Source organism: Cnephaeus nilssonii, assembly GCF_951640355.1.
Source record: "Cnephaeus nilssonii genome assembly, chromosome: 9".
In the NCBI taxonomy this organism is placed as follows: Eukaryota; Metazoa; Chordata; class Mammalia; order Chiroptera; family Vespertilionidae; genus Cnephaeus; species Cnephaeus nilssonii.
The window spans coordinates 97,076,341-97,103,134 of record NC_137080.1 but is presented as its reverse complement, the minus strand read 5'-3'; the positions used below and the strand labels follow the sequence as shown (position 1 = coordinate 97,103,134).

General features: G+C 55.1%; 1 protein-coding gene across 6 annotated transcripts; it reads left to right on the top strand.

Moving 5' to 3' along the window:
* Nucleotides 1-7,162: 7,162 nt before the first annotated feature.
* Nucleotides 7,163-24,840, top strand: ABCF1 (ATP binding cassette subfamily F member 1). 6 transcript variants are annotated; one of them, XM_079780321.1, is made up of 25 exons: nt 7,163-7,383; nt 13,310-13,352; nt 13,508-13,602; nt 13,724-13,848; nt 13,987-14,024; nt 14,104-14,211; nt 14,816-14,887; nt 14,973-15,083; nt 16,206-16,304; nt 16,512-16,634; nt 16,996-17,096; nt 17,190-17,275; nt 17,482-17,621; nt 17,702-17,850; nt 18,143-18,226; nt 18,399-18,523; nt 18,660-18,772; nt 18,898-19,069; nt 19,179-19,253; nt 19,346-19,416; nt 21,366-21,398; nt 21,482-21,650; nt 21,812-21,876; nt 21,955-22,027; nt 22,128-24,839. In XM_079780321.1, exons 1-25 carry the CDS (start codon nt 7,178-7,180, stop codon nt 22,292-22,294), a joined length of 2,643 nt encoding a protein of 880 aa, XP_079636447.1. In that variant the 5' UTR covers nt 7,163-7,177; the 3' UTR covers nt 22,295-24,839. The 6 variants fall into 6 exon arrangements, with proteins under 6 accessions (XP_079636447.1, XP_079636446.1, XP_079636445.1 ...); XM_079780320.1 differs by having other exon boundaries at nt 13,508-13,606; nt 13,722-13,848; XM_079780319.1 differs by having other exon boundaries at nt 13,508-13,606; nt 13,719-13,848.
* The last annotated feature ends 1,954 nt before the right edge of the window (nt 24,841-26,794 follow it).

The following is a 26,794-nucleotide window of genomic DNA, read 5'->3' as shown; positions in this document are numbered from 1 at the left end:
TAAAATATATTTTAAAAAATAAAGCAGGGAAATTGTCGTTCTCTAATTACTTTTTTTAAAAATATATTTTATTGATTTTTCACAGAGAGGAAGGGAAAGCGATAGTTAGGGCTCTAATTACTTTTTGAAGGTTGAAAAATAAATGAAAGAGTTCCTCTGAATTAGTGTGCCCTATAGTAGCCGTTTCAATTAGTTTGGCCATACTTACCACATAGGCACTATCACTATATAGGTTAATGGGCTCCATAGCAAAATCTGTCAAGGCATAAATCAGAGCTTGTATTTCTACCCGTTGTGCTGAAATATAAGGGGTTTGAAGGACCTTTGCACCTCTGCTGCAGTAGTATCCAGCTTTTCCAGAACTGGATCCATCTGTAAAAATGATTAGTGCCTGAGGTATGGGTTGTGACTTCACTATCTTTGGGAAGGTAAAGGTAGTAACTGAGAGAAATTGTAAAACCTTATTTGCTGGGTAATGGTTACCAACCTGTCCGGAGAAATTAGCAAGTGCAACTTGCCAGTTTGTTGATCGTTGCCAGAGCCAGCCTTGCTGTAAATGGCACTACAATGATGTCAGGGTCTTGGCACACTAATTGGCCTGTTGGAAGGTGGGCTCGAGCTATTAGCTGGGAAATCCAATCACGGAAAGGAGTTAATACCTTAGTTGGAGAATGAGCCAAATATAGCCATTCAACAACTCCAGGAGCTTGCCATATGACCCCAGTGGGTGTATGTGTCGTAGGGAAAATTAAAACCTGTAAGGGAAGGGAGGAATCAATTCTAGAAAGTTGTGCTGAACTTAAGGCATCCTCAACTTTATGTAAGGATGTCTTGGCTTCCTCTGTCAAGCAGCGTGGGGATGACGGAGATAAATCTCCCCTTAGTATCCTATCTAATAATAGAGTAGTATGCAAATTAACCGTACCTCCGCGACAAAAATGGCGGCCCCCATAGCCACAAGATGGCGGCGACCAGTACGCTCAGCCTCGCTGGAGTTCCCCAGTCCCAGGGAGGGCTGTCGCTGAGAGCCGGGCAGCCCGGGTGTCCGGCTGGGAGGTGCCGGGGACCCCATGCTACGATCCCCTCCCAGAAGCAGCGCCCGGTGTCAGGCTGGGAGGCGTCTGTACCCCACACCGCCATCGCCTCCCAGAGGCAGCACGGGGTGTCTGGCTGGGAGGCGCCCGTGACCCCACGCCGCCATCCCCTCCCAGAGGCAGCCCCGAGTGTCCGGCTGGGAGGCGTCTGTGACCCCACACCGCCAACCCCTCCCAGAGGCAGCCCGGGGTGTCTGGCTGGGAGGCATCCGCGCCCCCACGCCGCCATCCCCACCCAGAGGCCACACAGGGTGTCTGGCTGGGAGGCATCCGCGCCCCCACACCACCAACGCCTCCCAGAGGCAGCCCGGGAGGGAGGCAGTCCGGCTCGGAGGCGCCGGCGACCCCACACCGCCATCCCCTCCAAGAGGCAGCCCCGAGTGTCCAGCTGGGAGGCATCCGTGACCCCACGCCGCCAACCCCTCCCAGAGGCAGCCCCGGGAGTCTGGATGGGAGGCGCCCGTGACCCCATGCCGCCATCCCCTCCCAGAGGCAGCCCGGGGTGTCTGGATGGGAGGCATCCGCGCCCCCACACCGCCAACCCCTCCCAGAGGCAGCCCGGGGTGTCCGGATGGGAGGCATCCGCGCCCCCCACGCCGCCAACCCCTCCCAGAGGCAGCCCGGGGTGTCTGGATGGGAGGCATCCGCGCCCCCACGCCGCCAACCCCTCCCAGAGGCAGCCCGGGGTGTCCGGCTGGGAGGCCTCCGCGAACCCACGCCGCCATCCCCTCCCAGAGGCAGCCTGGGGTGTCCGGCTGGGAGGCGCCCGCGACCCCACGCCGCCATCCCCTCCCAGAGGCAGCATGGGGAGTCTGGCTGGGAGGCCTCCGCGAACCCACACCGCCATCCCCTCCCAGAGGCAGCTCAGGGTGTCCGGCTGGGAGGTGCCCAGGACCCCACGCTGCCATCCCCTCCCAGAGGCAGCCCGGGGTGTCTGGATAGGAGGCGCCCAGGACCCCCACACTGCCATCCCCTCCTGGAGGCAGCCAGGACCCCACACTGCCATCCCCTCCCAGAGGCAGCACGGGGTGTCTGGCTGGGAGGCGCCCTCAACCCCACGCTGCCATCCCCTCCCAGAGGCAGCACGGGGTGTCTGGATAGGAGGCGCCCAGGACCCCACACTGCCATCCCCTCCCAGAGGCAGCACGGGGTGTCTGGATGGGAGGCGCCCAAGACCCCACACTGCCATCCCCTCCCAGAGGCAGCCCAGGGTGTCTGGATGGGAGGCGCCCTCAACCCCACGCTGCCATCCCCTCCCAGAGGCAGCCCGGGGTGTCTGGATAGGAGGCGCCCAGGACCCCACACTGCCATCCCCTCCTGGAGGCAGCCAGGACCCCACACTGCCATCCCCTCCCAGAGGCAGCACGGGGTGTCTGGCTGGGAGGCGCCCTCAACCCCACGCTGCCATCCCCTCCCAGAGGCAGCACGGGGTGTCTGGATAGGAGGCGCCCAGGACCCCACACTGCCATCCCCTCCCAGAGGCAGCACGGGGTGTCTGGATGGGAGGCGCCCAAGACCCCACACTGCCATCCCCTCCCAGAGGCAGCCCAGGGTGTCTGGATGGGAGGCGCCCAAGACCCCACACTGCCATCCCCTCCCAGAGGCAGCCCAGGGTGTCTGGCTGGGAGGCACCCGCGCCCCCCAGGGAGCGAGTCAAGTACTGATGATTCTACCAAAGGAAAAGTTTAGAGAAAGAGAGGATAGAAAAGGAATAGAAGGAGAAAAGTAAGAAAGGACAAAAGATGAAACATCAAGAAAAAGAAAGAGAAGAAAAAAAGGAAGAAACAACCACAGGATATCACTTTTCCAAGTCTCATGAAATTCCTGTTTAAGGAGTTTATTTTATGACTCTTTTAGTTTGGGTTTACATTTTTACTGTTTTGTCAAGACCACAGCAGGTACACTGTCCAATATGTTTTTTTTAAATAAATTTTATTGATTTTTTACAGAGAGGAAGGGAAAAGGATAGAGGCTAGAAACATCTATGAGAGAGAAACATCGATCAGCTGCCTCCTGCAGTATGTGACCCCAACCAAGGTACATGCGCTTGACCAGAATCGAACCCAGGACCGAGTCTGCAGGCCGACACTCCATCCACTGAGCCAAACCAGTTAGAGCTGTCCAATATGTTAAAGAAAAAACCCTATCTAATAAAGAGGGAATATGCAGGGGAGGGCATTTGGGGGTGACCGGGCTGTCAGGGGAGAACAGTTGGAGATGATCTGGCTGGCAGGGGAGCAGTTAGGCATCGATCAGGCTGGCAGGGGAGTGGTTAGGGCAGTGATGGCGAACCTATGACACGCGTGTCAGCACTGACACGCGTAGCCATTTCTGATGACACGCGGCAGCATGCCGAGGATGAAACATTTGCTGCTCCTGAGGATGAAACATTTGCGACTAGAGTCTTGGAGTTAGTTTTTTCCTCAAAGTGACACACTACCCGAGTTATGCTCAGTTTTTTGGCGAAGTTTGACACACTAAGCTCAAAAGGTTGCCCATCACTGGGTTAGGGGGTGATCAGGCTGGCAGGCAGAAGTGGTTAGGGGCAATCAGGCAGGCAGGCGAGCAGTTGGGAGCCAGCAGTCCCGGATTGTGAAAGGGATGTCTGACTGCCTCTTTAGGCTCGATCCCTGTCGGGCCTAAAGAGGCAGTCAGACATCCCCCAAGGGGTCCCAGATTGGAGACTGTGCAGGTTGGGCTGAGGGACACCCTCCCCCAGTGCACGAATTTTGTGCACCGGGCCTCTAGTATGAAATAAAGGGCTTAAGTCAGCAGTGGTTAATTTTAAAGCAGGTTGAACCCAGTTAATATCTCCTAATAATTTTTGGAAGTCACTTAATGTAAGTAAAGTGTCAGTCCGAATTTGAATTTTCTGAGGTTTTATTGTTTTTCCCTTAATAATGCTGCCAAGATAAGACAAAGGAAATGTCCTTTGAACCTTTTCGGGTGTTATACATAATCCAGCACAATGCAGGGCAGCCTGTAAATCTATATAGATATTATTTAGATGTGTTTCACTTTCATGAGCTAAGAGAATGTCATCCATATAATCCTATCTAATAATAGAGTAACATGTAAATTACCATCACTCCGCTACGCCCACGATTGGGCGGCGGGAGGCTGGGGGGCGGGACTCGGGGTGGCCTATCCGGCCATTGAGAGGCACGGATCCGCTGCCACTGAGGGGGGCTACCCTGCTGTTGAGAGGCGCAGGGGGCGAGTCCCGCCCTCTGCGCCTCTCAACGGCCAGATCCGCGGCCGCTGAGGGGGCCTGCCGCGGACACCCAGCTGCGCCTCTCAACGGCAGGGTAGCCAGGTGTCTGCGGCAGCCCCCCTCAGCAGCCTTTGAGAGGCGCAGTGGGCGGGAGTCCTGCCCCCTGCGCCTCTCAACTGCAGGGTAGCCCCCCTCAGCGGCCGCGGACCATCAAAAGCGTGGGAGCTGGGTGCCTGTCTGCTCTGGCACCAGGTCTTTCAGAAGCCTCCGCCGAGCCGGAGGCTTCTGAAAGGCCTGGTGCAGCAGCGGACAGGCACCCAGCTCCACCACGAAAAGCGAAAGCATGTAGGGGACCCTAAACGTGCATGATTCAATCATGCACTGGGTCTCTAGTGAATAATATAAGCCTCGGGATATTTTTTCCTTATAGGATGTATGACTGCAGCCACAAAATCCTGACATAAGGTAGGACTATTGGCCATGCCCTGAGGCAATACTTTAGCATATCTCCACCCCCATCATCCCAAACCCACCAGTGTTGTTCCCTTGCTTCCTCTAATCCTCGCTCATATTTGGGAGAAAGCTCATCATCTGGAGGGCTCTCTCCCACAGGAGCTGTAGCCCCAGGGACTGGAGGGGGCAGTGGAGGCGCCGATGGTGGAGTCCGAAGCCTCTGGCAGCCTTCCCCCATCTGCCTTGACTCTCCTGCCACATTCCTCCACTCCCCTTCTGGAGTGGGCTCTCGGAAGTCCCGAATCAGGGACCACAGACTGAAAGTAGAGGCAGGCATTTCCTCTGGACCTTCAGCTATATAATGATCGCGAAGTTGTTTTCCTACCTTCTCCCATGCCTCTATATTTACCTTTTCATCCTCAGAAAACCATGGGCAGGTTTTACTCACAAAATCCAAAAAATCGAAAAGCTGTTCATACCTCACAGAACAGCCCTTTGCTTGGAGCATAGCCTTAACCCTTTGCACTCGCTTTTTTCTCGAGCTGCTACCGATACTAACTGTGTCAAGTCACACTTGACATCCGAGTGCAAAAGGTTAAGCATGGATACACATACATTCTTTCCCTGTGATCCTGAATTTCCCATGTTTTACACCTAGCTAGTACTACTCCCCTACCTTACTTACTGCGTGCGCACGCCTTGGGGCCTCCTTTCACCTGACAATTGCAGTTCCCTCATACTCAGGTTCGCATTGAGTGCCACTTGGGCCGAACTCAGCCCCACGTTGGGCGCCACTTGTGCTGCGCCAGCACAGCCAAGGGTTCAGCGAGCCTGAGGGAGGGCCAGCGAAGGCGGAAGAAAAGACAGACAAAGAGAATAAGCTGCGTCTAGGTGGATCTTCTGTGCCTGGCTGAGGCCACAGAACAGATCCAGACTGCAAGCTGAGCCTTTATTTTATAGTCAGAGGTAAACGAGGTAATTTACAATGTTCTTGTAAGTTTCACTTGTTTTGGCAGCACTTGCTGCTCCTCCCACAGCCCATTAGCTACCCAGGAAAGATCTAGGGAGCAGTCACAAGATCAAGCTTAATTAAGCTAAGAGGGCTGTGCCCTCTAAGCTGGGACTTGTTTTTGGCTTTGCCAGCAGGTCAGTCCGAGGCTTAACCCTATAACCGCTCCCTACAGTTTATCAGATCTCAGAGAGGATGTCCAATAAGCAATTGGATCCCTGAGCCTGAAGCTTAAGGCAGAAGTTGAGAGCAACAAGAGACACGTGGGGATCTTCATCACTTATGGATGGCATTTAAAGTCATTAAACAGCCCTGCTGGTGTGGGTCAGGGGTTGCGCATGGACAGGAGGTCATGGTTGGATTCCCTGTCAGGGCAGGAGCTGGGGTTTCGGGCTGAATCCCCAGTAGGGGGCATGCAGGAGGCAGCCATCAATGATTCTTTATCATTGATGTTTCTATTTCTCCCTCTCCCCTCCTCGCTGAAATCAATAAAAATAACTAAAATTTAAGAATATAAAAAAATAAAGACATGAGGTAATAGATTCAGATAAAGAAGAGTGTCAAATAATGGGCCCCAAAGTATTTGAACATCTAGACTTCAGGAGGAGGCACCAGGAAGAGGGGAAAGGGGCAGCCACTGAGATGGAAAGGAAACCTGGAGAGCAGTCCCTAAAGAAAGCAAAGGCAAGAGGGGGCGACCATTTGTATCACATGCTGCTGGGAGAGAAGGGTAAGGACTGAGAACTGACCTTAATCTGTTGACCCTTAGCAAGGGCGACTTCAGGCCACGGTGGGGACAAAGGCATGACCTATGGCTTAAGGAGAGAAGGGGAGGACAGGGCCGACAGGGACCTGCTCCCACAGCTGCCAAGCGGTAGTGTTAGAAGTGAGCCCAACTTTTGGTTGTGGGTGTCTCTATGCCAGAACCTACCAACGGTACGTTTTGCAGTCTGCCTGCCAATTCACTGTATGTGCATTCCATTGTGTGCTGCAGCTAGGAAAGCTTTTCCCCAAAGCTCCACCCACCAGGGTAGGCGTGGAGTGGACACCTCAACCCCAGACCCACAAGTCCTTCGGAGACGGACTGCGCCTTCCGTCCCTTACGCAGACGGAGGGGGCTGGTCGCAAGTAGCAACCACTTAGAAAAAAAGAAGCTGCGTCCAGGCCTTCCTGCTAGTCAGAAATTAGTGGTGCGGCGTCGGGAGCCCCGAGCGTGGCTTCTCGTCCTTCCAAAACGCTCTGCCGAGGGGGGGAGCCCGCAGACCTCGGCCCGCCCGCGCAGGCCCCGCCCCCCCGCGCAGCACGCCCCAGCGTCGCAGGCCCCGCCCCCCCGCGCAGCACGCCCCAGCGTCGCAGGCCCCGCCCCCCCGCGCAGCACGCCCCAGCGTCGCAGGCCCCGCCCCCAAGATGACGCTAAGGTGCGTACGCGAACCGCCCGGGGGCGGGGGCGGTGTGGAGGTGCGGCCCAGATCAGAGACCCACGCCACCGGAAGCGGAAATAGCACCCGGCGCCGCCAGAGTAACCATACCTGCCACCGCGATGCCGAAGGGTCCCAAGCAGCAGCCGCCCGAACCCGAGTGGATCGGGGACGGAGAGAGCACGAGCGCCGCAGGTGAGGCTCGCGGGCCGGGAGGCGCCGAGAGGAGAGAAGAGGCTCTGCTTTAGGAGAGGGTCGCGGGACGCACCGGGGCCTGCGGGCTGCTGCGCATGCGTGCACGGGGCGGAGACGTTTGCGCCGGCCGCGGGGGCCTGGGGTGGAGGCGAAAGGAAAGGTGACGCGTGTCGCGCACGAGCTTAAGTGGGACTGGGTAACAGAAGGGGAAGAGCATATGGGGCCGGGGGCGGGGAGGAATGAGAAAGCCCCGCACCGCACTGCACTCGACACCTCCCCGAAAGGGAGAAGCCCGCCCGGGCCTCCCGCTGCCGCCGGCGCGCACGCAGACAGCCCTCGGGAGCCGGGATCCCCCCTTCTCTAGAGGTGGCTCCTTCGTGGCTCTTTCTTAGGGTCATGTGACTCAGCCGGCGCGCGAGTGAAGATGCTGGTGGTGGAATGGGGCTTAAAGTTTCTTGGAAACAGCGAATGTGTGTTGAGCACCTGCCTTTAATTAAGTATATATATATTGTAGTTTGGAGAGAGGAGGAAAAAATATAAAAGACACCCTCCCAGGCTGGAGGACACTTCAAGGGGGAGATAAAATGGACACAAATCATTGCAGTAGGTACACAGTGATTAGTTTTACAAGCATCATTGGATGCCTACTGTATACCTGGTACTGTGCAGAGGAACTGGGAATGTAGTAATCTATATGTATAAAAGGCTGATATGCTAAGTGTTCGACTGTTCAACCATTTGACTGGTAACTATGATGCTCAACACACAGGCATGGAAACATGGAACGCTGGTGAATCTCAGAGGGGAGGGTCGGAGAGATTAACCAAAGATCTTATATGCAGACTAGAGGCCCAGTCACCGGTGGGGTCACTCGGCCTGGCCTGCGCCCTCTCACACTCTGGGACCCCTCGGGGGATGTCGGACGGCTGGTTTTGGCCCAATCCCCACAGGCCAGGCTCAGGGACCCCCACTGGGCAGGTTTTTGCATGATCCCTGCAGGCCACGTGCACTGGGCCTCTAGTAAAAGATAAGCCTTGCTGGCATGGCCAGTGTGTGTGTGTCTCTTTTTTTTTTTTTTAAATGTATTTGATTGACTTTTTAAAGAGAGGAAGGGAGAGGGATAGAGAGTTAGAAACATCGATGAGAGAGAAACATCGATCAGCTGCCTCCTGCACACCCCCCACCGGGGATGTGCCCGCAACCAAGGCACATGCCCCCAACCGGAATCGAACCCGGGACCCTTCAGTCCACAGGTCAAAGCTCCATCCACTGAGCCAAACCGATTTAGGGCCTGGCCAATGTGTCTCAGTGATTAGAGCATCGGCCTGTGCACAGAAAGGTCATGGGTTCGATTCCCAACCGGATTGGGGTGCATGTGGGAGGCAATCAGTCAATGTCTGTTTCTCTCTCTCTCCCCCTCCCTACCTCCTTTCCACTCTTTAAAAAATCAATGGGAGCCGAAACCGGTGTGGCTCAGTGGATGGAGCGTCGGCCTGCGGACTCAAGGGTCCCAGGTTCGATTCTGGTCAAGGGCATGTACCTTGGTTGCGGGCACATCCCCAGTAGGGGTGTGCAGGAGGCAGCTGATGGATGTTTCTCTCTCATCGATGTTTCTGGCTCTCTATCCCTCTCTCTTCCTCTCTGTAAAAAATCAATAAAATATATTTTTTTTAAAATCAATGGGAAAAATATTCTTGGAAGAGGATTAACAACAACAAAAAAGACAAGTTAGTGAAGGCCTGGGGGCAGGGTGTAAGGGCTGGGATGGGGGGAAAGGAGGGGATAGAGATATCTGTAATACTGTCAACAATAAAAAATATTAATTTTTTAAAAATATATTTTATTGATTTTAGAGAGGAAGGGAGAGGGGGAGAGAGATAGAAACATCAATGATGAGAGAGAATCATTGATCGGCTGCCTCCTGCCCGCCCCCTACTGGGGATCAAGCCCGCAACCCAAGCATGTGCCCTTGACCAGAATCGAACCTGGGACCCTTCAGTCCTCAGGCTGACGCTCTATCCATTGAGCCAAACCAGCCAGGGCTAAATATTAATAATAATTTTTTACAAAGAAACAAGGCTTGCTTTGAAGGAGCACCCAGTCCAGTGCAGGGGACCGAGCATTAATCAGACAGTGGCTGACAGTGTTTTATGAGGCGCTTGGGAACGCTGCAGGGCTGGGCAGGGAGAAGAGGCAGCTCCTCAGACAGGTATGGGAGTGTCAGCAAAGGCCCAGGAATGTGTGAGCTAAGTTCCATTCTTAGAGGATCAGGACGAGTTTGTCAGGGAAGAGTATTCCAAGCAGAGGAAGCTGTGTGTGCAAAGTTGGTTCCCACTATTGGGTGAACAATGGAGTTGGAAAGATGTGGATCCAGATAATGAAAGGCTTTGTACACTATTCTGAGGAGTTTAATCCTAAAGACATTAAGAAGGTGGACCCATTGAGGTGCATAAGGGAAGATACAGTTAGTTCACCCTGACAATACTGAGCAGTGGAGAAAAGCTTGAACGGGTAATGAGCGGAGGCAGGGAGACTTTGCAGCTTCTCGCTAGGACCCAGATGAGACATAGCAAGAGAGTAGGGCCCCTATTCCTGGGGGCCTTTGCTGACACTCCCAGCACCTGTCTGTGAAGACTAAAAAGCGATTACGGAAATGGCATTGACCAGAACTGGGTACCGGCTGATGGAAGAGAGAAGAATTAGGGCTGACACTAGCTTAAGTAACTCAGTGTGTAGTAGAGTATTAATTAAAAGTAGTATGGGCTGTAGGGTGGGGAGTGGTATGAGGTAAATTTTTAATCCTGAATTGGAACTTTCTGTGGAATTTCTAAGAGGAAATGGCAGGGGAGATCCTGTTTAATGGCTGTGGAGAGAGATCTATACTAAAAGGAAAGATACGCCCTGGCGGGTTTGGCTCAGTGGATAGAGCGTCGGCCTTCGGACTCAAGGGTCCCAGGTTCGATTCCCGTCAAGGGCATGTACCTTGGTTGCGGGCACATGCCCAGTAGGGGGAGTGCAGGAGGCAGCTGATCGATGTTTCTAACTATCCTTCTCCCTTCCTCTCTGTAGAAAATCAATAAAATATATTTAAAAATAAATAATCCTATATAATAAAAGGGTAATATGCAAATTGACCCTAACGGCAAAACCACCAGGAACAACCTGTCACTATGACATGCACTGACCACCAGGGGGCAGACACTCAATGCAGGAGCTGCCCTCTGATGGTCAGTGTGCTCCCACAGGGGGAGCTCCTCTCAGCCATAAGCCAGGGAGCAGGCCTAAGCTGGCAGGTGGACATCCCCAGAGGCAGTCCAGGCTGAGGGGAGACCCCCCCCCATGTGCACAAATTTTTGTGCACCAGGCCTCTAGTAAATAAATTAAAGGGAAGATACAGGCGAGTGTGGTTGAAGTGTTGGATATGGATGCAGATTGAAGCAAAAAAGGGCAGGAGATGGAGATCCAAAATAATCTCAACAATTAAGGGAAATAGAGAAAGGAGGTGGGGAGATAACTGAGAGGCAAACTAGGAGCAAGAAGGATTCCTATCGTTAAATAATGAGGGGTGAGAAGTAAAAGGTACGTAGCATGGAATGTTGCAGAGAAGTCGAGCAAATAAGGACTAAAAATGTACTTGTTGGGTTGAACAATTAAGGAGACAGCAGCAACTTTATCAAAAGTATCATTAGGAGGCGATATCCAAAGCAGATTGTAGTATGTTTGAAAAGGAGTAGGAGACAAGGAAGTGGTATAGACTGTGCTTTTCAGAAGACAGGATAGAAAACAGTGGTTGAAGGAGAATTGTAAGATTAAGTAAAGTTTTATTTGTGAAGCTAGGAGCAGTTTGAGGGATGTGTAAAGGGGAGGAGCCTCTAGAGAGGAGAGATGGAAGGTAACAGCTTTAGCCACACTTCGCCTTATCCTGTTCTTCGTGGTGTATACTTTCTCACCATTGAGCCTGTGCAAGGCTTTTCCTCTCCCTATAGCAGTGATGAGCAACCTTTTGAGCTTGGTGTGTCAAACTTCGCCCAAAAACTGAGCATAACTCGGGTAGTGTGTCACTTTGAGGAAAAAAGTAACTCCAAGACTCTAGTTGCAAATGTTTCATCCTCAGGAGCAGCAAATGTTTCATCCTCGGCATGCGGCCGCGTGTCATCAGAAATGGCTATGCATGTCAGTGCTGACACGCGTGTCATAGGTTCGCCATCACTGCCCTATAGCCAGGAGGGTCAGAGTGATGTTTACAAGAGATTTAAAAGGAGAGGTGGGACTGTTGGGTTAGTCCTTGGGGAGAAAATAGCTTATGGGATTTGTCACTCCTAGTTACTGTCAAGGTGAGCTGATCATGTCTTTCCTTCTCGTGTACCTCAATGGATCCTCCATAATATCTTGAGGATTAGACTTCTTGGAATCCTATGTAATAAAAGCCTGATATGCTAAGTGTCCAGTTGTCTGTTCAACCAATCAAAGCGTAACATGCTAATATGTTAAGGCTACTCAACCGCTTGCTATGATGTGCACTGACCACCAGGGGGCAGATGCTCCGACTGGTAGGTTAGCTTGCTGCTGGGGTCCGGCCGATTGGGACTGAGTGAGATGGGCCAGACATGCCCTGGAGCCCTCCCGCGGCCTCCCCGGCTGGCCAACCTCCCATGTCCCTCCCCAACTTTGATTGTGCACCAGTGGGGTCCCTCGGCCTGGCCTGCGCCCTCTCGCAATCCGGGACCCCTCAGGGAATGTCAGAGAGCCAGTTTCGGTAGGAGAGCTGGTTTTGGCCCGATCCCACAGGCCAGGTTGAGGGACCCCACTGGTGCACGAATTCGTGTACCGGGCCTCTAGTAGCATATAAAGCCTTTCATTATTTCTCCTGCACATCTTTGCAACTCCATCACACTAGTCACCCAGTGCAGAGACCAAATTGTGAAGTGTGTTCTGGATGGAGGACTTCAGCATGCCTGGGGCTAAATCAAGGAGCCAGGAGAAGCCACTGTCTAGAACATAGGTAGGGAAACAGAGCTATAGCAGAGAGGGTGGGATAGGGCCCTTGTAGTCGGGAGGGATTGTCCTCATCAAGCACCAGTTTTGGGCGTAGTAGATGCACACTAAAATTTCCCTAGATAGAAAAAAAAAAGACAAAATAAAATTTCCCTAGATAAATGATTGCTGTGGGTTACATGGAATTCTGTTCTGAGCAGTACTTACTGTGATAGCAGGAAGCCATTAGTTTTTTGTTTGTTTTTGGTGGCTTTTTATTTTTTAAAGCTAAGTGATTACAGGAGTGCTTTGGGGTTGGATGGGATGGTTTGGAGGGAATACGATGGTGGACAGACCTAGACAGGAAGAGAAGTCGTGAAGCTGCTGGTTGCCTTCGGTCTGATGGTGGGAGGGGATGGGGAGGTAGACACAGTGCACTGCCTTCGGGGAACCGGGGTGGACAGGTGGAAGCCTGGAATCCGTTCAGTCGACTCCCTCTCCGCGCCCGGGAGCACCGCAGGGGCTGTGACGGAAGAACGTGGTGTGAGCAGAGAGGGGCAGGGGCCCCGGAGTTCACCTCCTCACAGAACCGCCTCTGGCTGCCGGTTTCACACACACCGTATCCCGGTTGAACTCGTGGCTCCTGTTCTGCCGTGGGTGGCAGAACCTCAGGTTAATGAGTGGTGCCAGTCGCCCAGTTTTGCTAGCTACAAACATAGGCGTCATTTCAAACGGCTCTGTCTCCCTTCCCATCTCAACCTTCACCCTCCCGACTGCCGCCTAGACCAGACACATGTCTGCCGTGTGCGACAGTGCACATGTGTAGAGAATGACAATTGAAGGAGAAAAACAGTAAAAATGGCTCAAGGCCATTTGAGGGCTTTGCAGGGGAGATCGGCTGCTTCGAATTTGCAGGGGAACATTCACAATGTCTGCTTCACCTTCTAGACAGAGTGGTGAAGAAAGGGAAGAAGGACAAGAAGAACAAAAAGACGGTGAGGAAACGAGGGTTGAGGATGAACTTGACCAAGTGTTTCCATGTGAAGGAATTGGGGGGTCTGGGGAGGAAGGTTGCCGAGAGGAAGCAGGCGCGGGCGGGAGGGGGGCTTGGCCGTCGGAGCCGCGCTGACCTGTGCTGAACTCGCGCTAGTTCTTTGAAGAGCTGGCGGTAGAAGAGACACAGGCGGGGAGAGAAGAGAAAGCGCGCAAGGAGGAGCAGCAGCAGCAGCAGCAGCAGCAGCAGCAGCAGGTACCAGTGTGGGAGCCCACCAGGCCTTGCCGCCACGTGGGTGCAGCCGTGATGGGGGCTCTGAGGCAGGGGCGATCGGGGCCTGCGCCTCAGACTCATTCTCCGCTTTCAGCAGCAAAAAAAGAAACGAGACACCCGGAAAGGCCGGAGGAAGAAGGATGTGGATGATGACGGCGAGGAGAGGGAACTCCTGGAGCGGCTGCAGAAGCTCTCGGCGCCCGCCAGTGACGAGGAGGGAGAGGGTAATGGTGGGGGTGGGGCCTACAGCCCAGAGCCAGGGTGAGGGTGTGCCTCATTCCTCCATCTAGGAGTTGTTTTAGATTGAAGAGCCAGAATCATCATTCTCGTTCCTGCCCCATCTTATTTCTTGGTCATTTCAGAACCTGCCCTGAGACCCCGAGGAGGGAAGAAAACCAAGGTAAGCCGTCTCGTGGTAAACAGGCCTCAGGGGTGCAGTCTTGGTCGTCCACTGACTTCTCTGGCCCTTTCATTCCCAGGGAGGCAATGCTTTTGCAGCCCTGATTCAGGATCAGAGTGAGGAAGAGGAGGAGGAAGAAAAACACCCTCCTAAGCCTGCCAAGCCGGAGAAAAATCGGATCAATAAGGTGAAAGCGATGGCCCTGTCGGGTGCGCCCACCCCAGGGAGCACCTCTGGCCGTGGTGTGCCAGGTCGCCGGCGTGATTTCCTGCTCCTGGGCTAGCTCTCCTAGTCTGCCTGGCTTAAACTATCAAAATCAGCTCTTTAGAATGCTCTTTATAGCTTGGAAATGTAGTGATTCTGTTGCTTTCAAAGTCAAGATCTAAAACAAAGGCCTTCAAGTCTTTGTTCTTCCACTTGGGAGTGTTCCTGTGCGGACCTTTCAGATGGGCCTGGCCCCTCGGCTTCCGGCCGCCTGTGCGGCCTCTGCTCTGTGCCGCGTCCTCCGCCCTCCCCGGCGCTCCCGGCCCAGCCATCACCTCCCCAGGACGCCCTCCAGCGCTGCTGCCGTGTGGCTCACGCGCCTGACTCCCAGGCCCGCGCGCTCGTTTCTCTTTGCTCTCTAGTCTCACGGTGGAGGCGAGGGTGGTCCTGGGTCTCACTTTCTCCCTAGTCCCACTCAGCGCAGTGAACCCCCATCCTAGACCCGGAGTAAGACTTGTTAAGCAAATTAGCGTGTGTGTGTGTGTGTGTGTGTGTGTGTGTGTGTGTGTCCTCCGTGTCCTCTCCAGGCTGTATCTGAGGAACAGCCAGGACGCAGGGGCACCAGCGGAAAGCAAGAGGAGTCGACAGGGACAGCCAAGGTGAGGGAGGAAGTCGGCAGGAGAAGGTGCTGGTCTCAAGAATTTGAGCATTTCATCAGCCTGCTCTCCTCCCTGTTGGCCTCAGAATAAATTTTCCGCTCTGGACGATGAAGGTGAAGAGGATGGAGAAGAACATCTAACAAAAGAGAAAGAGCCATCCAAGCAAGGGAAGGAGAAGGCCAAGAAGGCGGAGCAGGTGTGTGCCGGGGTGGAGGCGGGCCGGGGTCTGGGTGCTGGCGCTGCGCCCACGGGAGCGGGCAGGCTTCTGTACAGGGGTTGGCACAGCAATATTCCTGGCTTTGCAGGCCACATACAACCTCTGGTGTGTATTCTTCCTCCTTTTTTTATTTTATTTTTAATTTTGTTTCTTCTTTTAGAATAGAGAAGGGTCCTAACACACTGTGGCAGGGCCAGCTCCCTGTGAGTGTGAGGGAAGGTGACAGACAGCCCGCTCCCTCTGGGCGGGGCACCCAGGGCACTTGCCGCCTCCCAGTGAGCCGAGACCAGCAGGCTCTCCGAGAACGCGAGCACGCCAGGACCACAGCTGTCAGGATGGGACTCTGGTCTCGGGTTCCTCCTTTTTTTAAAAACAACTCTTTGAGCATGTAAAAACCATTCTTTCTTTAAAAATACGTTTTTACTGATTTTCAGAGTGGCGGGAAGGGAGAGGGAAACACTGATCAGCCCCCTGCACAGTTGCCACCAGGATCGAGCCCTCAAACTGGGCATGTGCCCGACTGGGAATCGAACCGGTGACCTCAACCACTGAGCCACACCACTCAGGCCAAACCATTCTTAACTCAAGGCCATATAAAAACAGGCCTCGGGTCAGATTGGGCCCATGGGCCACAGATTGCAGCCCCTGATCCAGAGAGAAGCCCCTGGCATTGGACTCAGGCGGTCTGTGTGTGTGGCCTTGAGTACGTCTTCCCTCCTCGGTTCTCAGTTGCCTCGTCCGCGTGGGACTCCGCAGTCCCCGTGTGCCCAGTGCTTCCCGTCCTGGCGTGCTGCACCCTCGGCGCCGGTGGCAGGGCTCCAGACCCTTCTCTGCAGGTCGCGGTGTGCACCCGGTGACACCTGGTGCGTGAGGAGAGGGACCCGCCACGTGGCGTTGGCAGCTCTGGGTGCAGGAGCGCAGGCAGTCCTAGGTCCTCCGCTGGTGCCGGGGCCTTCACGGTGGCAGAGATGGACGAAGGACGGGGTGGGTGCGAGGGCCCCCACAGTGTGTGCAGAAGGAAGAGCTGACGGAGACGGCGTAGGGGACCTGAAATCAGCTCCGGAGGGGCCCTGGTTTCTTAGCACTCCCTGGTTCTCACAGGGTTCAGAGGAGGAAGGAGAGGAGGACGAAGGGGAGGCCAAGGCCGATGATCCCTATGCCCACCTCAGCAAAAAGGAGAAGAAAAAGCTGAAGAAACAGGTAAGTGCTTGGATTCCGAGTGGGTAAGGTAGGGAAATTTGGTATTTCTAAGCTTCGGCTAGAGGGCCTGTGAACTTGGGGACGAGAAGGGGAGCTTTGCGTGCTGCCTCGAGTAGAACAAGCAGAGGGAGGAGAGTGGTGGTTCCGGGCGGTGCCGGGACGTGGGATCGCGGTGATGGAGCTGGCGACAGTGGTTTCCCTCCTCAGATGGAGTATGAGCGCCAGGTGGCTTCGCTGAAGGCAGCCAATGCTGCTGAGAATGACTTCTCCGTGTCGCAAGCGGAGGTGTCCTCCCGCCAAGCCATGCTAGAGAACGCGTCTGACATCAAGGTAAGGGCGGCCTTTTCCTGCGCGCAGGGAAGTGCCCGTTCTCCGCTGCATGGCCCGGCGGCCAGGGACGAGGGTGTGCGCGTGGGTATGCACAGCTTGTCCGGGCAGGGACGCGTGGAGGCAGTTTGCACACCCGAGTCCTGCCATCGTGAGCAGAAGATAGAAAAATCAGTAGCAGCAGAGGGCCCACCCTTGGAGGGGAGTTGGTGGGGCAGGCTGGCTGTTGGAGGCAGGGCAGTGCACGGGGAGGGCCCTGCAAGGTAGGAGGGGCTGTGCTGGAGGCCTCGCCTTCCAGGGGCCCCCTGCAGGGAGAGGCTGCCGCCATTCTGTCATTGTGCCCATTCCTCCCTGGTGGCCGCAGCTGGAGAAGTTCAGCATCTCTGCCCACGGCAAGGAGCTGTTCGTCAACGCGGACCTGTACATAGTGGCCGGCCGCCGCTACGGGCTGGTGGGGCCCAACGGGTGAGGAGAGGAGGGGCTGGGACAGGAGGGGCGCGGCTGGAAGGAAGAGAAAGATTTCTCAGTGCGGCCTGGTCCTGATGCTCTCCTTCCCAGCAAGGGCAAGACCACCCTCCTCAAGCACATCGCCAACCGAGCCTTGAGCATCCCCCCCAACATCGACGTGCTGCTCTGTGAGCAGGGTGAGGCTGCGGGCTCCGGCCCTGGCAGGGGAGCCGTTGTGCGGGGCTTGGGAGAGGCGGTGGGGAGGCTGGGACGCGATGCTCAGCAGGGGGAGGAGTGCGGGAACAGGCACGTGGGGCTGGGCAGGGTCAGCAAACCGGAAATGGTGTGAAGGGCAGGGGGAAGGGACCCGGCCCCGGGTGGCCTGACGCCCTCCCACCCCCAGAGGTGGTAGCGGATGAGACGCCGGCAGTGCAGGCTGTCCTTCGCGCCGACACCAAGCGATTAAAGCTGCTGGAGGAGGAGCGGCAGCTTCAGGTGCAGCTGGAGCAGGGCGACGACACAGCGGCTGAGCGGCTGGAGAAGGTAGAGGACTCGGCGGGCTCACAGGCTGAGCCCTCGGGGTTCCTGTGACCTTGGCCGGTGACCTCTTCTTCCTCTCCCAGGTGTATGAGGAACTGCGGGCTACCGGCGCAGCAGCCGCAGAGGCCAAAGCCCGGCGGATCCTGGCTGGTCTGGGCTTCGATCCTGAAATGCAGAATCGGCCCACACAGAAGTTCTCGGGAGGCTGGCGCATGCGTGTCTCCCTGGCCAGGTGGGGCAGCCCTCCCACCGCCCCGCAGCCTCAAACCACCAGGCCCTTCCCTCCCTCCCGTCCTGCCAGGGCCAGCAGGAGGCTCACGGCTGACGGCTCTCCCGCTCTGGGTGAGCTCGGCCCAGGCTCTTCCTTTCTCTCCGGGCACATTGCTCATGTCCTCTGCACAGGAGCTCCTCTGAGGAGAGATTGGGAAGGATGTTCATGGTCTCGGGCTCCACCTTCTGGGGCTGCTCGGGTCCTCTGAGCAAGGTCTCCCCCTCTGACCCTGCCCTTGGCTGCCCCCTCCCAGGGCGCTGTTCATGGAGCCCACGCTGCTGCTGCTGGACGAGCCCACCAACCACCTGGACCTCAATGCTGTCATCTGGCTCAACAAGTGCGTCCACCGCCCCGGCCTCGGCCGAGCTGCCGCCTCCTCCTCCGGCGCTCCCCGTCTGCCCTTAGTGCTCGGTCCCGCCGGCCCTCCCTCCCTGCCCCCACCTGTCTGCTGTCCAGCTGAACCCTCACGTGACCATTGTGACCTTTCCACACTCTGCTCTAAAACCCAGCTACCTGCAGGGCTGGCGGAAGACGTTGCTCATCGTCTCCCATGACCAGGGCTTCCTGGATGACGTCTGCACTGACATCATCCACCTCGACGCCCAGCGGCTCCACTACTACAGGGGCAATTACAGTACGTGGGCTCGTCCACGGGGAGGAGCTGGCCTCAGAATCGGCACGGGCGCCCGACCGTCCCATCGCCCTCAGTCCTGATCACCCCTCGGTTGCTGGGAGAGGGCACTCGCTGATGTGCATCCTCTTCTGCGCAGTGACCTTCAAGAAGATGTACCAGCAAAAGCAGAAGGAGCTGCTGAAGCAGTATGAGAAGCAGGAGAAGAAGCTGAAGGAGCTGAAGGCGGGCGGCAAGTCCACCAAGCAGGCGGTGAGCACGGGGTCTCCTGAGAGGAGGCTCTCTTCAGGAGAGTGGGCAGAGCCACTCGGACACCAACCTGCATTTCAGGGGCCACTGTGCAGGTGAGCGTTTCTCCCTTTCCCCTTTCTCCGCAGGAAAAGCAAACAAAGGAAGCCTTGACTCGGAAGCAGCAGAAATGCCGACGAAAAAACCAGGACGAGGAATCGCAGGAGGCCCCCGAGCTCCTGAAGCGCCCCAAGGAGTACACTGTGCGCTTCACGTTCCCGAACCCCCCGCCGCTCAGCCCTCCTGTGCTGGGCCTGCACGGTGAGCCTCGGGGGCCAGCAGCGTGGGGGAAGCGTGGGCACCCGTCCAGGGCCTGGACACGGCCCGGGAGGGTAACGGGAAGAAAAGCTGCTTCCTTCCTGGCCCTCAGGTGTGACATTTGGCTATGAGGGGCAGAAACCACTCTTTAAGAATCTGGATTTTGGCATCGACATGGACTCACGAAGTGAGTTGGTGTTGGGTGGCCAGAGGAGGCAGAGCAGGGGCCACAGGGAGAGGGTGAGGGGCCTCTTTGACCACCTGCCTTGCTTCCGGCAGTCTGCATCGTGGGCCCTAACGGTGTGGGGAAGAGCACCCTGCTCCTGCTGCTGACGGGCAAGCTGACGCCGGTGGGTCCTGTAGCGCCGCGGGGGGACGGTGGGAGCACTGAGTGCGGAGCCTGTAGGGCAGGGGGAAATAGAGAACTTGCAGGGGCGGTTTAGATCCGTTCAGGGAGGAGAGCCAGGAGGATGGGGGTTGGGTCTGGGAGCCCTGTGCTGTGGTTATACAGGAAATACGTTACTTACAGAATGATTTGAATGGCATGAGTCAAAGAAGTCTAGAGATAGTAAGAACTTTGGTAGATAGCTTTCTCCTTTTTACCTTTGCAAATGTGCACATCCTTTATGCTTTGTTTATTGTTTTTTTAACAAAAGTAGACTATCACATGAGTTGTTCTAAGCCAGCACATTTATTTATTTATGTTTTAAAGAACAGCTTATTGCCTGGCTGGTTTGGCTCAGTGGATAGAGCATTGGCCAGCGGACTGAGGGGTCCCAGGTTTCATTCCAGGCAAGGGCATGTGCCCAGGTTGCAGGCTCAATCCCTAGTAGGGGACGTGCAGGTAGCAGCTGATCAGTGATTCTCTTTCATCATTGATGTTTCTTTTTTCTATTTTAATATTTATAATCTTTTATTATCTGTATATATAAAAGCCTAAGCAATCTTACGACCAGCCGACCAGTTGCTATGACATGCACTGGCCACCAGGGGGCAGACTCAATGCAGGAGCTGCCCCCTGGTGGTCAGTGCGCTCCTACGGCCCCTCCCCCCAGCCGACCAACCTTATGTAGCCCCTTCCCCTGGGCCTCATTTGGGGGTAGGGGGGCAGCATCAGGCCAGCCTCCCGCAATGCCTCCCCCAGCGCGCTGGCCTCCCAATAGGCATCAATAGCTGACCAGGCCAAGGGACCCCCACCTGTGCATGAATTTGTGCACTGGGCCTCTAGTTTTTAATATATCTTTATTGATTTCAGAGAGGAAGGAAGAGGGAGGGAGAAAGAGAAATACCAATGATGACAAAGAATCACTGTTTGGCTGCCTCCTGCACAGGCCCTACTGGGGATCAAGCCTGCAACCCGGGCATGTGCCCTTGACCAGAATCAAACCTGGGACCCTTCAGTCCACAGGCTGACACTCTATCCACTGAGCCAAACGAGCTAGGGCTCATCATTGATGTTTCTATCTCTCCCTCTCACTTTCCTCTCTGAAATCAATAAGAATATATTTTTTTTAAAAAGAATAGCTTATTGATTTTTAGAGAGAGGAAGGGAGAGAGAAAAGAGAAACATCGATGTGAGAGCACATCTAGGGGCTGCCTCTTGCATGTCCCCCAATCCCAATCAAGCCCTCAACCTGGCGTGTGCTCTGACCGGGAATCAAAATGGCGACCTCCTGTGTATGGGACGGTGCTCCCACAAGCTGAGCCACACCGGCGGGCTTTCCAGATAATACACATTTTCCTTGCTGGTGATTCTGTAGATGCCCAGCCCCGGGCTGTGCCTAGACCAGAGGGAAGGCCCTCCTCGGCACCCCCAGCCCCAGAAAGGGTGTGAGCTCAGGCAGGCTATTCCAGCTCTCGCTGAGGGACAGTGCTGTAGCACGCACCCTCCTTGAGCCTCTCTGAGTGTAGTTTTCCTGAACGCATTGCCCTTGGGTCGTGGGCAGTGCACTGCCCTGTAGAGCTTCAGGTGGGTGGTGGCATCTGTCCTCCCTCCAGGGAAGTGTTGCAAGGGCCCTCTCCCTTCCGATCTGCCGACCTGTCCTGAACCCCCGTCTCACCTGGGGCCCTGAGAAGGGGCGTGGGCGCACCCGCTGGGAGGGAAGGGGCACTCCGGAGGGGTGGCCGGTCCCCTCGCCCGCGTCTGCTGTGCCTTGGTCACCCTGGGAGCGCCGCCGTGCTCCCGCTCGCACTGGCCTGCTCCCCGGCCCAGGCTCGTATTTGTCTCCCCTTCAGAAAGTCAGGCTACGGGCCTGTCGCTCCTTTTTCCTCCCATCTCACCCTTGCTCTTTCCTTGCAGACTCGGGGGGAAATGAGAAAGAACCACCGGCTGGTAAGTCATCTTGGGGGGTTAGGGAAGGAAAGTCCGAGAGGAAGCAGGACCTTCCCTGACCCCGTCCCTCTCCTTTGGGGCAGAAAATTGGCTTCTTCAACCAGCAGTATGCAGAGCAGCTGCACATGGAGGAGACGCCCACTGAGTACCTGCAGCAGGCCTTCAACCTGCCCTACCAGGATGCCCGCAAGTGCCTGGGCCGCTTCGGCCTGGAGAGCCATGCCCACACCATCCAGATCTGCAAACTCTCCGGTACTGCCGTGCGGCTGAGGCGCTCTCAGCACCCCAGCCCAGGCTGTAGCTAGACCAGCGGGAAGGGGAGCCGAGGCCAGGGGGCTTCACACACACATCCGGGTGACCTGCAGGAAGGGGAGGTGGTCAGAGGTGTGATGTCTCCTTTCTCTCTGCTGCAGGTGGGCAGAAAGCCCGAGTCGTGTTTGCGGAGCTGGCCTGCCGGGAGCCCGACGTCCTCATCTTGGTGAGTGAGCTGGACTGCGGGGCGGGCACGGTGCAGGCGGGAGTTCTGCCGCTCACTCTGGGAACGCCTCCTCCGCAGGATGAGCCCACCAACAACTTGGACATCGAGTCCATCGATGCTCTGGGGGAGGCCGTCAACGAGTACAAGGGTGGTGAGTCCACTCCGCGCCCCTCCTTCCCGGGGCCGGGCGCGGTGGCCTTGGGCTGGGGCTCCCTTCCTTCCCGCACTGATGGCTGCCTCCTTCCTTCAAGCTGTGATCGTCGTCAGCCACGACGCCCGGCTCATCACGGAAACCGGCTGCCAGCTGTGGGTGGTGGAGGAGCAGAGTGTCAGCCAGATCGACGGCGACTTCGAAGACTACAAGCGGGAGGTGCTGGAGGCCCTGGGGGAAGTCATGGTCAACCGCCCCCGAGAGTGACCTTCCTCCCTCCCCAGTGGGCTCCACGGGCCAGAGGCCACGGGCTGCCTTTCCTGAAAGACTCGTCACTTGCTTTCTGCGTATAACTGAGGTGGCCTTGTGCCGGACACCCTCTGCGCCAGCAGAGGTGACGTGACCTTTGTTACCGTGGGTTCGTCCGGCCAGACTTCTGCGGCCCCGAGTCTCCTCCTTCCTCACCTGTCTCTGGTCCACCTGGGGCTGAGGCCCTGGGCTCTGAGCGGCGCTGCTTTTTCCGTGGATTCCATGCCAAGGGCTGTGGCCGCTCTGCCGGGGAGGGGGGCCTGCATCATGTCTGCTTGCAGGCGGGGGGCGGGCAGGCGAGTGTCCCTGGACCACGGGAGGAATAAAGGAGGCGCTGCTGCCCGCTCGCAGTTGTGGGCGCCGGGACTGTGGGTCTTGCTTTGCTCTCTTTGTTTCCTAGCAGCGTTTAGTGTCCTCACTTCCCACCAGTACGAACGGCTCCCATGCAGCCTCACTCACCCGGGCGGTGCTGGCTGGGTGAGGAGCTCCCTCCTCCCCCCCTCAGGACGCCCAGGCCTCACCGCCCAAGGCCCCCGCAGGGAAGGGCCCGTCTTCGTGCGGTTAGGGGAGACGGGGGAAGACGGGAGCACACGTGGTGATGGGCCAGTTGCTGGCAGGCGGCTCTTGGTTCGGGCTGCTGCGTGCTCCTAGAAGGAAAGGCTGTCTGGAGCTTGATTATTGGCAGGATCACTTGAGAGTGGACCTTGAGAAAGAAGAAGGATTTGAGTAAGGAGGGGACACAGCCCTTTTTGGAACCCAGGGAATAAGCATATCTAAGGCTTGGAAGGAAGAAAACCAAAACGGAGTTAATGAGAAAGTGGCTGGAATGGCCACTCCTCCTTAGTGTGAGATTGGAGAGGTAGGCTTGGAAAGTAAACTGCAAATGGCAAGTGGTGGGTGTGGTTTTAGGTAGTGAGAGAATCACTGATTGGCCACCTCCCACATCCCCCCCCCCCCCCCCCGGGGATCAAGCCTGCAACCTAGGTATGTGCCCTAACTGGGAATTGAACCGTGACCTGGTTCAACCACTGAGCCACATCAGCCAGGCCATTTGAAGTGTTTGATCACTAATTTCAGATGTTCCAAAATAACTAATGGACAAGGGCACAAATTTTATTTCTTCCATCATAGAGGATCTAAATATATAAAAGGCTAAGTGTCCATCTGTCCAACCAGTAGCTATGATGTGCACTAACCACCAGGGGGCAGACACTCAGTGCAGGAGCTGCCATGACATGCACTGGCCATTTAAAAATGCACCGGGGACCCGGCGCTGACAAACCAAGACTCGGCTTCTCCCAAGTGGGACACAAGCTCCACCGCCACCCTGGAGCGACACCCCATTAAATCACAGCCAACGCTGCCGAAAGCCCTTGTGCAAAATGCAGCCCACCGCCCAGCCTGGAAACGTGGCTGTGGGCGCCGGGAAATGACATCATGTAGCAATGTTCAGCTTCCTCTCCCCAGTGACTACCCTCCTTGGAGTTTCTCCAGCCCAGGAACACAGCTTGCTTTATAGCCAGGTGCAAACATTTCACACTGTAACCAAATGTCTGTGAAACGTTTTCCCTGCCTCATCTCATTTGATCCTCACTGAAGTCCTGGAGTAGGTAGATAGGAGACTCGGTAGAATCCTATTTTCTTTTCATTAGCCAGAAAATGGAGATTTAGAAAGCTTAGAAACTTGATCCTACTGAAAAGAAGAAATGGTGGACCTTGAAAATGACTTCAGGTTTTCTCACTGAACAGAATATAGTCAAACGCTGTTGCAGTTAAATATTTTACCCTTTGTTCTCCCTGCGTGATTACAATAATAATCCGCTTTATGTTAATATTTACTGCTGTGTTGCTGACAATTATCTGAAAGAGAAGTTGGGGTGCTTCACTGGGCTGGAAAAGTTCAGCTACATCAGAAAGCAGGTCTAATTAAGCAAGTTTATTTTCTACATATAAAGGCTAAGTTGAGTCGTGCATGTGTGATACATCTAAAGGTCTTGCTGGCGCCAATTGCACACGTTTCGATCTGTCATTGTCAATCGTGAATTTGGTTGACACTTCTATTATAGGGAAAGGGCGAATAGTGATATTAAAATATTTCTAATTTCCTTTCAGTGTGCATGAATCCGTGCACCGGGACACTAGTATGATATCATGAAATTAGTATACCTAAGCATGGGTAAAAGGATGCTGCCCCTACTGCCAAAAACGGCAACATTGAACTGGAACGTGGAAAAGATAACCAAGAACATGGCGCAGGGTATGAGTGACCCAAAGACTGGAAATGCACTCTCATGAACAGAAATATTTTTATTCATAAACAGCTTTTAGTGCCTGCAAGTCTTGCACTAATGCACATAGCAGCATGGACGTTCCCATAAAGCAGTGCTCAGCTTCCTAAGGACAGACTGCAGACGCCTGCCTGCCTTGCGCAGGGGCTGGTCCTGGGACGATGGCCCTGTTCACCTCACCAGTGCTCTGGGCGTTCTCCCTAACCTGCAGGATGGACACGGCCAATGAGGCCCTGTCTTTTTTCCTTTTTTCTTTATTTCAGAGAGGGAGAGAGAGAAACATCAATGATGAGAGAGAATCATTGATCGGCTGCCTCCTGCATGCCCCCCACTTGGGACCAAGCCCGCAACCTGGGCATGTGCCCTTTAACCAGAATCGAACCTGGGACCCTTCAGTCCACAGGCCAATGCTCTAGCCACTGAGCCAAACCTGCTAGGGCTGGAGTGTTGTCTTGTATACTGAGGTTGAGAGTTTGATTCCTGGTCAGGGCACATACCCACCTGCAGGCTTAATCTCCAGTCAGGAGCATATGGGGGCAGCCGATCAATATTTCTTCTTTTTTTAAAAATATATTTTATTGATTTATTTTTTTTTTTTATAGAGAGGAAGAGAGAGGGATAGAGAGTTAGAAACATCGATGAGAGAGAAACATCGATCAGCTGCCTCTTGCACACCCCACCACTGGGGATGTGCCCGCAACCAAGGTACATGCCCTTGACCGGAATCGAACCTGGGACCCTTGAGTCCGCAGGCTGACGCTCTATCCACTGAGCCAAACCGGTTTCGGCCCGATCAATGTTTCTAACATTGATGTCTGTCTCTCCCTCTCCCTTCCTCTGTCTGGAATCCAAAAACATCCTCTGCGGAGGTGGGGGGGGGGGGGCAATGGGGCGATAAGGACACATGTAATACCTTAATAAAGAAAAAAAATTTCAAGTGAGAATTAAAAAGGATGACTGCCCTGGCTGGTGTGGCTCCACAGGGAGAGTGCCAGCCTGCGAACTGAAGGGCCACGGGTTCCTTTTCCAGTTGAGGGCATGTCTCTGGGTTGCAGGTTCAATTCCCAGCCTGGTCAGGGTATGTGCGGGAGGGAACCAATTGATGTGCCTCTCACGGCAATGCCCCCCCCCGCCCCCGTCCATTCCACACAAAAATTCACTGGGGAAAAGTGTTCCTTAGGTGAGCATCAACAACAAAAGACGGGGGGCGGGGGGATGAGGGCATGCAACAGTGGGTAGGGGAGGCTGGGGGAAGGTCACTGGGGAAAAAAAGATATATGTAATACTTTAAACAATAAAAAACAAAAGATGACCAAAGGGTAAACCTAGGTTGAAGTGACAGCCAGGATAGGACTGTTGCAGGAACACACGAGGCGAGGCGTTTAGGGGTCTTGTCAGTGCTACCATGGAAACAGGAAAGCCCTGTGGCCGTACAGAATCAAAGGGGCTGGGAGTGGAAGCAGTGGCCTGTGGCCAGTGCCTGAGAGCTCACCTGGCTGTTCCAGGGCAGTGGTTCCCGCCCCAGCAGCACCTGGAGTCAGCTGTGCCACTGGGAAGGGGTCTGGGCGGAGCACATCTCCTGGAGGCAAGGGGAGGAGAGGGTGTGCCCTTGTTGGGGAGTGATTAGGAGGGACCTCAGAGGAAGGAGATGGAAGCCAAGGCTGGAGGAGGAGAAGCAGCGAACCAGAGGCGTGGGGAGAAGAGCCTTCAGGGAGGCACCAGAGTGTGTAGCACCTGGAACCTGTAGGATGTTCCTAACCAGTGTCACCCCGATGCATTCATAAGTAACAAATGAAGAACATGCTGGAGCCCTGGCTGGTGTGGCTCAGTTGATTAGGTGTCTGTCATCCTGTGCACCAAAAGGTTGCCAGTTCAATTCCCGGTCAGGGCACATACCCAAGTTGCAGCTTGAAACCTGGTGGGGGCATGCAGGATTCTCTTTCATAGTTGATGCTTCTTTTATTTATTTATTTATTTTGATGCTTCTTTTAAAATATATATATATTTTTTTATTGATTTTACAGGAAGGCAGGGAAAGGCATAGAGTTAGAAATATCGTTTAGAGAGAAAATTCGATCAGCTACCTCCTGCATGCCTACAACCAAGGTACATGCTCTTGACCAGAATCGAACCCAGGACCCTTCAGTCTGTGGGCCGACGCTGTAGCCAC

Bases quoted from the DNA above. Each gene is read 5' to 3' on its own strand.
- ABCF1 (XM_079780319.1), top strand. From the start codon at position 7,178: ATGACGCTAAGGTGCGTACGCGAACCGCCCGGGGGCGGGGGCGGTGTG. The intron at 7,384-13,309 runs GTGAGGCTCGCG...CCTTCTAGACAG, and splicing joins AGAGAGCACGAGCGCCGCAG to AGTGGTGAAGAAAGGGAAGA. The intron at 16,305-16,511 runs GTAAGTGCTTGG...TTCCCTCCTCAG, and splicing joins AGAAAAAGCTGAAGAAACAG to ATGGAGTATGAGCGCCAGGT.